General features: G+C 38.7%; 1 protein-coding gene across 2 annotated transcripts in view; it reads right to left on the bottom strand.

Moving 5' to 3' along the window:
* Window positions 1-13,381, bottom strand: part of LOC133648900 (protein phosphatase 3 catalytic subunit alpha-like) — an 89,463-nt gene that overhangs the window by 45,404 nt on the left and 30,678 nt on the right. For both annotated transcript variants that reach the window (XM_062045425.1, XM_062045424.1), the window contains exon 2: window positions 2,444-2,644. In XM_062045425.1, the coding sequence (XP_061901409.1) occupies window positions 2,444-2,644 (201 nt within the window). The remainder of the gene's footprint in view (window positions 1-2,443; window positions 2,645-13,381) is intronic.

Raw genomic sequence — 13,381 nt, 5'->3', positions numbered from 1 at the left:
ACTTCTTAGTCGCATTTCTCGCCGGTTTGGTGGTGCAGTCTTACTCGCAGCTGTGTCCCAGCGTTTCACGTGATTGTACTCACGTGAAAGAGTCCTTCAAAAGGGACGCACGCACAGGGAGACACAATTACATTTCCCTATTCCTTGTTACACACATGCAGGAGTTGCATGACTTCCAGGAAGGTGCCTGTCTTGTCAGAACATTAGTTCAAGTTTGAGAGCAAGCTGCAATAAAGGTGTCGTCTATTCTCAGTGCAACGCCGCTAGCTAACAATTGGGGCTTGTCCAGGGTGTACCCCGCCTTCCGCCCGATTGTAGCTGAGATAGGCTCCAGCACCCCCCGCGACCCCGAACGGGACAAGCGGTAGAAAATGGATGGATGGATAGTTTGCTAGCTATTAGAGGCGCTATACAGTATTTGAATATTTTACTATTACACAATAACTATAATATAACTATAATAATAATAATTTTTAGAGATGTCCGATAATGGCTTTTTTGCCGATATCCGATATTCCGATATTGTCCAACTCTTAGTTACCGATTCCGAAATCAACCGATACGATATATACAGTCGTGGAATTAACACATTATTATGCCTAATTTTGTTGTGATGCCCACAACAAATGTAACAATGTAACAAGGTTTTCCAACAGAAATCCACTCAAGTTATGGAAAAAAATGCCAACATGGCACTGCCATATTTATTATTGAAGTCACAAAGTGCATTATTTTTTTTAACATGCCTCAAAACAGCAGCTTGGAATTTGGGACATGCTCTCCCTGAGAGAGCATGAGGAGGTTGAGGTGGGCAGGGTTGGGGGGGGGGTTGAGGTGGGGGTGTATATTGTAGCGTCTCAGAAGAGTTAGTGCTGCAAGGGGTTCTGGGTATTTGTTCTGTTGTGTTTATGTTGTGTTGTGTTCTCCTGAAATGTGTTTGTCATTCTTGTTTGGTGTGGGTTCACAGTGTGGCGCATATTTGTAACAGTGTTAAAGTTGTTTATGCGGCCACCCTCAGTGTGACCTGTATGGCTGTTGAGCAAGTATGCTTTGCATTCACTTGTGTGTGTGAAAAGCCGTAGATATTATGTGATTGGGCCGGCACGCAAAGGAAGTGCCTTTAAGGTTAATTGGCGCTCTGTACTTCTCCCTACGTCCGTGTACACAGCGGCGTTTTAAAAAGTCATAAATTTTACTTTTTAAAACCGATACCGATCTTTTTGAAACCGATACCGATAATTTCCGATATCACATTTAAAGCATTTATCGGCCGATAATACCGGCAGTCCGATATTATCGGACATCCCTAATAATTGTACTTGCTAGAGGGTCCGCCCTGAGACTGGAATGTCGTGAGTTCATACCAAAGACTATAAAAATGGGACCCATTGCCTGCTTGGCACTCAGCATCAAGGGTTGGAATTGGGGGTTAAATCACCAAAACAATTCCCGAGCGTGGCCACCGCTGCTGCTCACTGCTCCCCTCACCTCCCAGGGGGTGAACAGGGGGATGGGTGAAATGCAGTGGATAATTTCACCACACCTAGTGTGTGTGTGACTATCGCTGGGACTTTAACTTTAACTTTAACTTTAACAAAGTACTTTTATTACCAGTATATTTACAATTGTATACAGGAGGGAATCCCCGCTCCATCTCTACATCACTTTGGGGACCCTTGGCCTGGAAAACATTGAAGACCCCTGCATTAATGTAAAGTTGGGGTGATCAATCTAGATATTGATGCTATCGATACCTACTGTGGTATCAGTATATAAATAATACTGAAGTAATAAGATGTATATTTTTGTTGTTATTGTTTTTATTACAACATTTATTTTGGTGGTTTTTGTTATTGGGGCGGTATAGCTCGGTTGGTAGAGTGGCCGTGCCAGCAACTTGAGAATTCCAGGTTTGATCCCTTCTTCCGCCATCCTAGTCACTGCCGTTGTGTCCTTGGGCAAGACACTTTACCCACCTGCTCCCAGTGCCACCCACACTGGTTTAAATATAACTTACATATTGGGTTTCACTATGTAAAATCGCTTTGAGTCACTAGAGAAAAGTGCTATATAAATATAATTCACTTCACTTCATTGTTAACAAACTCCAACACAAACCAAAATGATTTCAATTGGAGTCAATAGTATTTTTCTTTTGATTTTTTTTAGTTATTGGGAACTAACCACTTTATTTTGTCTAAAAATGTAGCATTCGATACCACAAATTGAATACATCCTCTGATTTACCTCAATACTAACACTTTGTAAATATAATAAGATGAGCTTTGTGTTAACTTTAGTTACTTGCTAAAAAAAAACATTTTCAGTTCTATTATCTGTTGTCAAAGTATTGGCTTGGGACTCGAAATCGGACCTGATTTGAGGCCAAAGTGATTGGATCAGGATGGAAGGCCAAAAGCGTTGCTAGGGACATCCTTCCTACCTGTGACTGGCGCCTCAATGTCCAACATGGTGCGTTCCTGGCGCAGGATGGCAGCGCCCTCATCAATGATGCGCAAGGCCACCGCTTCCTCCAGGCGGCCCTCCTTGGTGAGGTGCGCTTTTAACAGGTCTACCCTCGGCCGGCCCTCGGCGTCGAACACCTCCTTCATGGTGAGCCGGTGGGCCAAGGGGAAGGGGACCGCTGCGGAGGGGAGATTGAGAGTTTAAATTTCAATGGCTGAAAATGAAGAATTAACTCATGTAAAAAAAAGCCAGCTCGTGCGCAGAGAGAATGAGGGAAGCAGAACATTATTAATTGATGTTTCCTTCAAAAAAACCTCGCCTTCAAACATTATAAGACCTCTCTGTGCTCTCCATTCGGAGCTGCAGGCTTTGACTCTGTGTGTGAGTTATGGAGGTTACAGCGTGTTGTAATAAAGCAGGGGCTGCTACACTTATCAGGGTTGCCTGCCTCGGTTTTGCAGTAATGTCTTTCTTACATAATGAGGGCCCTCAGGGCACCGCTGGAGAGCGGGGGGGAGAGCTTGACTAACGAGGGGGAGGGGGGTGATACGGCGAGGGTGCACAGCTGCATGTGAGGAGTCACATACAAACAAGACATGTTGGGCACACCGCGGACTTGAGAAATGAGGGTAAGAAACAAAACACGTATGTGTGGGTGGTACCCACACATGTGAGATCATTAAAGGTATTGTTACACACAATCCACTGAGCCTGTTCCAGCCCCACCAGTGCTAACACAGATAATGGCCTAGATCATATGCTAAAAGTAGGCCTGGCTCTCACTTCATCTCTCTCTCTCTCTCTCTGCACACCCACTCACACACACACACACATTTTCACTCTGCCACTGTCTCTGTTTTGCACTCCTCTTGCCCTGTCTGTGTTTATTCCTCCCTCTTTACTATTGTCGTGTCTCTATCCTGCTGACGCTGCGAACACGCCACACTCTCCTCTGTGAGTATTCAGGCTAATGTCCGTCGTAATATTTCAATGTGAAAGTCACACTGGATTTTAGCTCCATAGCCAGTTTAGCCACAGATCCAGACAACAAACAAAGTAATGAAATAACCTCTGAATCTGGTCAAAATACCGTTTGTGCGCACGCAAGCCTTGTAGCCCCACAGGGCTATTTGGTTTCTGAATATCATAACTCTGGCAAAATAAATAGACCAACATCTAATGCAGTGGTTCTTAACCTTGTTGGAGGTACCGAACCCCACCAGTTTCATATGCGCATTCACCGAACCCTTCTTTAGTGAAATATATATATATATATATATATATATATATACATATATATATATATATATATATATATATATATATATATATATATATATATATATATATATATATATACATATATATATATATATATATATATATATATATATATATATATATATATATATATATATATATATATATATATATATATATATATATATATATATATATATATATATATATATATATATATATATGTATATATATATATATATATATTGTTTTCAAATTCAAGAAAAAGTCTTATGTTTTTTTACTGGTGCACAAAATGAACCGTGCATGAACATCACCTTGTTCAAAGAACAAAACCAACACAGTGCATGAACTCACAACAAATTACACACCTTACACACATTACCATGAATTGATTAACGTGGAACCCGACTTAAACAAGTTGAAAAACGTATTTGAGTGTTACCATTTAGTGGTCAATTGTACAGAATATGTATTGTACTGGGTAAACTGTACTCTGTATTCTCTTCCTTTGCAATCTGCTAGTAAAAGTTTCAATCAATCAATCAATCAAAAAACCTGCAAATCAGATGGAAAATTAGAGGGAACATTGTTTGGGGGTATCCATAATACGCTGATATGGAGAAGTTTTTATTTACACGTTAAGTCGGATGTCTCTTTACCTCCGTGGCGGAGGCTCCGCAGAACCCCTTAGGCCGACTCACCGAACCCCTAGGGTTCGATCGAACCAAGGTTAAGAACCACTGATCTAATGTCTACCACAGAGTACGCTGGTTCTCAGGAAATTGCAAAATAAGAATAATTGTGAATGGAGAAGTCCGCCCGCGGTCCTTAGCTTTCTGGAAATGTGCCCCCCAAAACTACTTCCAGATTTAAGAGGTATGCACTTTTCAGGGGCTTAGTGATGTTTGGACAACTGACATTTGAAAATCTAAGTGACATTTTTCATAATCAGATGCAAATCCTTTGTAGTAAATGACTTTCATTGCAGTCCCTCCTCAGCTTGTATTCAGTTAAGTGAAAAAAGCAATCAGCCTTGGCTTTCCTAGAATCAACATGTCCAAAGGGCCAATAATAAGCCAGAACAGCTTCTTCAAGTTAAAGAACTCGCTGAAGATTTTCAATGACTTGGATGGAACAAATTAAACAAAGAACAAATACATTCTTTGTAGAGGATGGAGTATGGCAAGATGACTTTAGCCTGCTGAAACCAGTAAAAGTCTGAGCAAATGATCCTTTTTACGTGCCACTGTGCCTGCAAGCAATTTGTTCCAGGCAAGCCATGCCCAACACTTTAAGAAGTTTTTCTCATTCTCTGAAGTTTTTCAAGGGAAGGATACTTTTGCTGATCACAGGTTGGGAATTGGGGCAGCAGCCGTCTTGCCACGTATGGTTAAAGCTTTACCACTTCAACCTCTACTTAGCACAGTGGTTCTTAACCTTGTTGGAGGTACCGAACCCCACCAGTTTCATATGCGCATTCACCGAATCCTTCTTCAGTGAAAAAAAATAAAAAAATGTTTTTCAAATTCAATTAAAAGTTATGTTTTTTTACTGGTGCACAAAATGAACCATGCATGAACATCACCTTGTTCAAAGAACAAAACCAACACAGTGCATGAACTCACAACAAATGACACGCCTGCAGATCAGTGTGACTTCTGCTGTTGCCTTTGAGAGACCAGTTCAGATATGCGTGGCGTCACCTTGGCAAGTGCAACTCTCATGTCATTTTAAATGATAAATGATAAAATACAATCATTTATTTATTTTCACAGCAAAGTCTGTTCCTTTTCTTCGTTTTCCACCCAGACATACAATACTAGTACACAGCTCATGACAAACACATTTTTTTGTTATTGCCATTGTAAGTGGGCCAAAACACTTATATTATAAAATAACCTCATGGAAATGACAGCTGTCATTTGATTATAATAATAAAACATTTAATTGTTTCAGGCAGCACGGTGGCACAGGGGATAGTGCATGTGCCTCACAATACAAAGGTCCTGAGTAGTCCTGAGTTCAATCCCGGGCTTGGGATCTTTCTGTGTGGAGTTTGCATGTTCTCCCTGTGACTGCGTGGGTTCCCTCCGGGTACTCCGGCTTCCTCCCACCTCCAAAAACATGCACCTGGGGATAGGTTGATTGGCAACACTAAATTGGCCCTAGTGTGTGAATGTGAGTGTGAATGTTGTCTGTCTATTAGTGTTGGCCCTGTGATGAGGTGGCGACTTGTCCAGGGTGTACCCCGCCTTCCGCCCGAATGCAGCTGAGATAGGCTCCAGCACCCCCCGCGACCCCGAAAGGGACAAGCGGTAGAAAATGGATGGATGGATGGAACATTGAATTTGTTATTTAGTCAGGTTTGGGACAGGTGTGCTCACATGTGCTCCACTGAATGCTCAAGGAGTTTTTGCGTTTGCTCACGCATATGGAAAATTAGAGGGAACATTGTTTGAGGGTATCCATAATATGCCAATAGGGAGACGTTTTTATTTACACAATGAGTCGGGTGTGTCTTGACCTCTGCGACGGAGGCTCCGCCGAACCCATGAAGTCGACTCACCGAACCCTTAAGGTTCGATCGAACCCAGGTTAAGAACCACTGACTTAGCATCAATTATGTTAATTTCTGGCCATGGGCTTTCCAGCAACTGGAACTAAAACAAAAACAAAACATGTCCCAAAGTAATGTCAGTTGTCTGTTGACAAACTGTAGAAAACAGAATGGAGAGAAGCGTTAGTGATGGTCAATACAACAACAAAGCAGTGAAGATGGCATCTATTGCACACAGGAAAGATCCTAGAAAGGTCTGCATTAAATGGTCGAAGAAAGAAAAAGACCCACAGTCAGAAAGGTTCAATGACAATTAAAGCTGCGAGCAGCGATTGATTGATTGATTGAAACTTTTATTAGTAGATTGCACAGTACAGTACATATTCAGTACAATTGACCACTAAATGGTAACATCCGAATACGTTTTTCAACTTGTTTAAGTCGAGGTCTACGTTAATCAATTCATGGTACAAAGATATACTATCAGCATATTTCAGTCATCAACAATTATATATCAGCGTTGAGAGGGCTTTGGCACCTCCTTGCAATTCTGTGTTCACACAAGTTGGCGGGAACACATGACACATGTGGTCACGTCATTTCTAATGCCACGACCCACCACCAAAAATTTCAGGAAGATCGGAGTATGCAGAAGGAAGTTACCACTGGTATAATTTCCCACCACAAGGGGGCGATCTTAGTGTCGATATCAAATAGGGATGTAACGGTATCAAATCTCACGGTACAATTTTATCACAGTATTAGGTCCACGGTACAATATTATTGTGGTATATGTCAAACAAAAAAAATTCTTAAAAATATTATAGTGTATAAAATGGAGTGGCAGGAATGTTTAGGATAAACACACTTACTGCAGTTGAACAGAAACATATTACTAAAAGATTCTAATCATATTTATTAGTTCAAACATACATTTTAAGTGCAAAGAATTGTGCAGGGAGATCCACTGTTTCAAGCACATGTTTTTTTTTTTTAAATTACAGTTGTGTGTCTTTAAAGTGACAATGTAAATATCCGGTGTAAAAGAATAATGTTCACTTAAGTGTCTATCAACTTTTACTTTCTGACAAGCAGTGTCCTCCACAGTGGACATCTTTATGTCAGTCTGGCATATGTTGTTTCTTAGAAAAGGTAACTAAAAATGTACTTTTAATAATGTAAATACCTCACAATGATGTTTGGCTTTGCTGGCTTCAAATATATTTTCTGGATGACAGTTTATGAGGTGGCATCTTGTCTAGGGTGTACGCTGCCTTCTGCCCAAGTGCAGCTGGAATAGGCTCCATTAAAGAAACAAACAGTACAAAAATAGATGGATGGATCGAGGATTTTTCAGATAGTTTTTCAGTTTCCTCATATTTCCCGCATTGAACAATTATTTTGGTGATTACCTCCATGCGATGCAATGTGACCGGCTTGCTCTCTGTGGCCTTAGAAACGCTCAAGACAAAAGCATTTATTGCTTTGTAGAATGCATGCAGACTTTCTTACCTCCGCCAAAGAGATTATGTTTTCACCAGGGCTTGTTTGTGTGTTTGTTAGCAACATAACTCAAGCGGTCATGAATAGGTTTTGATGACATTTTTCAGGAAATGTCCGAAAAAGTAATTCCTCTCATCGACTACGAACACACTTCAATTCCTGCTTACGGCGTACCACGCCCCCACCTTGGCACCCCGGGCTGAGCAGAGGATTCTGGGAGATGTAGTTTATTTTCAAACCAGGCCAACACTAAAGCGCCTAAAACTCCACACCAGGTTTTTGTTTTGCTACCGTCAGGCGTCACAGTATTACGCGGTATCTACAATACCGTTACACCCCTAAGATCAACGTCTAGTCATGAATAGACCCCAACCTAAAAGCCTCATATCAGTTTGGAAGAAGAGCCAACCATTTAAAGTGAACTAATGACGGTTTGATGGTTAATGGCGAGGAGCAGGTTTCGCCGCCAGTCTCCACCCCCCACGAATGGGTACCAAAAGATACTGGCCCATCCAGCACTTCAGGCTGTCAATATCTTGATTTCTACCAATTATGACTAAGACCTTAATTTGTGGAGCAGAGTTATAAATGTTGAACAATTTGTATCAACATTTTTAACGCCAATCGAAGTGTGGCGCCATGCCACGCCCACATCCTAAGGCAAAAGCAAAATTCCTTCCCAATTTATCACCACCCATCTGTCTAGTATCTGTCATTTTAACCGCATTCCGTCCCTGGGAGGAGTTTGTTTAAAGTACAACCCCTCTTTTTGGCCTTAAAAAATGACGGACGGAAACCAAAATGGCCAACTTTGTTTGTTTTCAATTATAGGTTCTTGAGACTTTTATGTGGGTCTTGTCATAATTTAGACGTTTCCAGCGATGTTCGTAACAATACGTGAAACTGGTGGCGGTGGCTAATCTTTTCTCATTTTTAAGGGGGCACTAGAGAGTCAATATAAAAAATGTTTGCCAGATCAAACGCGCCAGCAAAAATTGGTGAGTTGCGCGTTAAGGGCCTCTAAAATTTGATCAAAGCGAGAGAAAAATCATGCACAAAGCAATTACAATAGGGCTCTCGCAGCCTTTGCTGCTCAGGCCCTAACAAGGGTTGTGTGGACCTCTGTGACCGCATGCTGAGAACACTTAACAGTTCCTGGGCTTCAAACTGCTGAACTACTTAGAACCTGACCACCATGGCTAGAAAGCAGATGAAAGCGTAGAGAGCGAAGAAGCGTAACAGCTACCATTGACCAGGAGAATTCCACAAAAGATGGTAGATTACACCCATGCATAGTGGTGCTGAAACCAAGCTTGCAAGGTGTCAGAAAGCAAGAAAGTTACAGAGTTTGCCATCAATGTATTTCTTGTAAAGTTTTTAAAAATAGAGTATGGAAGCTGGACAAATAAGATGCCAAAACCAACCACAGGACACAAAGGAGGACTTATTTTCACCTCCACAATGTAATTCAAAAATGTGGAAGTTATCAGCACTACTGTGAATCCTGCCCGACTCCAATCAATGTAAGTCATCAGAATCAGTTAATGATACACCAACGTATATTTTTGTCTTCATGAAAGAAAGGAATGTATATTTTATGGTTGTGGTTTGAGTTGATTCGAACATGCATACAATTACAACATGATACATGTGTTAAACATGGTTGTATTTTTATTAAACACCTTTAGCATGTTAAAAAAAACCATCTGTTTCTAAAATAAATGTAAATTATAAATATATACAGTCGTGGTCAAAAGTTTACATACACATCTGACATCACATGGACAAAGATAAGACCTTCTGGAGTAAAGTTCTGTGGTCAGATGACACAAAAATTGAGCTGTTTGGCAACAATACCCAGCAATATGTTTGGAGGAGAAAAGGTGAGGCCTTTAATCCCAGGAACACCAACCTACCGTCAAGCATGGTGGTGGTCGTATTATGCTCTGGGCCTGTTTTGCTGCCAATGGAACTGGTGCTTTACAGAGAGTAAATGGGACAATGAAAAAGGAGGATTACCTCCAAATTCTTCAGGACAACCTAAAATCATCAGCCCGGAAAGTTGGGTCTTGGACGCAGTTGGGTGTTCCAACAGTACAATGACCCCAAACACACGTCAAAAGTGGTAAAGGAATGGCTACATCAGGCTAGAGTTAAGGTTTTAGAATGGCCTTCCCAAAGTCCTGACTTAAATGTGTGGACAATGCTGAAGAAACAAGTCCATGTCAGAAAACCAACAAATTTAGCTGAACTGCACCAATTTTGTCAAGAGGAGTGGTCAAAAATTCAACCAGAAGCTTGTGGATGGCTACCAACAGCGCCTTATTGCAGTGAAACTTGCCGAGGGACATGTAACCAAATATTAACATTGCTGTATGTATACTTTTGACCCAGCAGATTTGGTCACATTTTCAGTAGACCCATAATAAATTCATAAAAGAACCAAACTTCATGAATGTTTTTGTGACCAACAATTATGTGCTCCAATCACTCTATCACAAAAAAATAAGAGTTGTAGAAATTATTGGAAACTCAAGACAGCCATGACATTATGTTCTTTACAAGTGTATGTAAACTTTTGACCACGACTGTATACGTACGTGTATATATATATATATATATATATATATATATATATATATATATATATATATATATATATATATATATCTATATATATATATATAGATATATAGATATATATATATATATATATATATATATATATATATATATATATATATATATATATATATATATATAGATATATATATATATATATATATATATATATATATATATATATATATATATATATATATATATATATATATATATCTATATATATATATATAGATCTATATATCTATATATATATATATATATAGATATATAGATCTATATATATATATATATATATATATATATATATATATATATATATATATATATATATATATATATATATATATATATATATATATATATATATATATATATATATATATATATATATATATATATATATATATATATCCATTTTCTACCGCTTGTCCCTTTCGAGGTCACGGGGGTGCTGGAGCCTATCTCAGCTGCATATATATATATATATATATATATATATATATATATATATATATATATTTGAAGATGAGGTAGATCACCTCGCCTTGGTCATCTGAAAAGTAGCTAGCCTGATGAAAAAGTGGGGGCCCCCCTGCTGTACATAATGCAATTCATCAGTTGTGTGATGTTCCTTTGCATTACAAATATAATGCTACAGTTAGTGTTACAGTTTCAAAATAAAATTTGCGTAAAATCATGATTGATTACCGCAATTTGATAAACTCATTTCCTGGGGGAGCATCTAGCACAATAGCTAGCTTAAATGCTAACATGAATACAAGAGACATTAACATCATTCCTAATTAAAAACAATATAGCCCAATCTAAACGTGTATGAACACATTGCTGTCTATGCAACTGAGATTGTATTGTGTACATTGATCCTACAGGCTGTGCGCTGTAGTGATGAATACGAAGGTCCATACACAGACGTGTCTACAACAGGAAGTGAACCTACGTGACGTTGCATAAACCGTGGGTGAAGCGTGCCACCTCATTTTGCCTTTATCATTAAAACACAATCTTAAACCTTTACAAATTAAAAGAGAAGACACTCAAATAATAACAATAATATGGCACTAGAAGGCGCTAACTTTCCAATGTGTTGTAAATATTATATCCCGCCCACTTACGTCTTTTAGCACGTAATGACCTTACTACGCCCGTACATAACACTTTCACGCTCATTAGCTTTGTGTGTTGTTGGCTAATTATAGCCATTTTGATAGCTCGGGTTAGTTATCATTGACTGTTTATTCTATCATAACAACAACAAGACTGCAATTTGTTACTTGCTTTTCTTGGACTGCTTTTGTTTGCCTGCAGGCGCTCTGTGTGCGTACGTGTATACGAGATGGCAGTGTGTGACAAGCCTGAACGCAGACAGGCAATTTTTACTCAATATAATTAATTGTAATTAATTAATTAATTAATTAATTAATTAATTAATTAATTAATTGTAATTAAAATATAAAAAAAATATGTTCTGTTAACAATGTATGAATACATTAAATATCTATTTATCTTATAGACTGTATCTCTGTTGCTGCAGCAGCAGATAGTTTATTCTGTCTTGACACTTTGTATTGATATTTTGTATTACATTCTTCCCTTAAATGATCATGTTTACACTGATTGTTTTATATGTATTTTGTATGTATGTCGCTTTGGATAAAAGCGTCTGCCAAATACTTAAACACAAACATATATAAACACCTGAAAGTCTTTATATCAGCTAAAACCACCCATCTGTTTCACTGGATTCAGAAAAAAAAAACATATTCTGTCTTACCCAACAATGTTAGTATTTGAATATTGTTACTTGAAGACTTATTCCTGGTTACAATTATACTGTTAAGAAAGTATTGTCTTATACTTTGCCTAAAATGAGAATGCATCATAATCAGTGGCGGCTGGTGAATTTTGTTTTAGGTGGGGCTGAAACTTTGTAAACCAAGCCCCTGTAAGGGGGGGTCATCCTCCCCCAGAAGATTTCTTTGTGATTTTCACATACAAATATTGAAGATCTTTGCTCCTTCTCAACTCTGTGGTAATATTCTTTTCACAAAATACAACCAATAGTACGTTAATGTTAAATCTTACTTGTGAAAAGTAATCCCCCGATTCCTATTTGCAACAGTCCGCTCATTTGAGCAGGAAAACGCTGAACACCATCTTTGTTTTCTACCTGTCAACTGTCGGCTTAGGCTGCTCGCCGGCTCCTCATCACCACTTCAAGATGGCGGCCGAATTTCTCGTGCCACAGCAGCTAATGCTGCGTCTACTTATAAGATGTATATGGTTATAACGTCATTGCAAACACGGCAATCTTTTGCGTCCACTGCAGTTCGCTACCTTATTCATACTTTTTGTCAAGGGATTTTTTTTAAGCAGGGTTGCATGAGGTACCCATACATAACGTTACGTTAGTCCATGTATCACGAACAGTAACGTAACGTTAGACGGCGGTCAGCAGCACCGCATATTTTAGCCACCTACAAAAAGACAAACATAGTCAAATAAAGGTCAGTTAAAATGTATACTATATTAACAATATGTGTACATATTGCATAGGGCTCTGACATCTAAAAAGTACAACTCTGTTCATTGTTATGTTCATGTATTTGTTATGTTTTTCATGTGTACACACACATCGACACACATACAGTATGACATGAGATCAATGAGATAAGGTAAGAACAGGATAGAAACTGCTGTGGAACTAGTTACAATGCAATATGCCATGGAAATACAATATTAACACTTTTGTGCAAATAAGTAAAGTTGCACTTGTTTTTTCAAATGTGTTTATTCTGTAAAGGAATGAGTTAAATGTTTAAAATGACTGGTTGATAGTGCTATTATGAAGTGATGTCAGCACTATTTTTGTCCCTGCAATTTAAAATGCACTTGTTTTAATAAATAAAAAGAGCGTTTTAAAGGCCTACTGAAATGAAATTTTCTTAT

This window comes from Entelurus aequoreus, linkage group LG04 (assembly GCF_033978785.1).
Source record: "Entelurus aequoreus isolate RoL-2023_Sb linkage group LG04, RoL_Eaeq_v1.1, whole genome shotgun sequence".
Classification (NCBI taxonomy): Eukaryota; Metazoa; Chordata; class Actinopteri; order Syngnathiformes; family Syngnathidae; genus Entelurus; species Entelurus aequoreus.
Note: the sequence above shows the minus strand (reverse complement) of the source record. Positions and strands in the feature narration are given on the sequence as shown.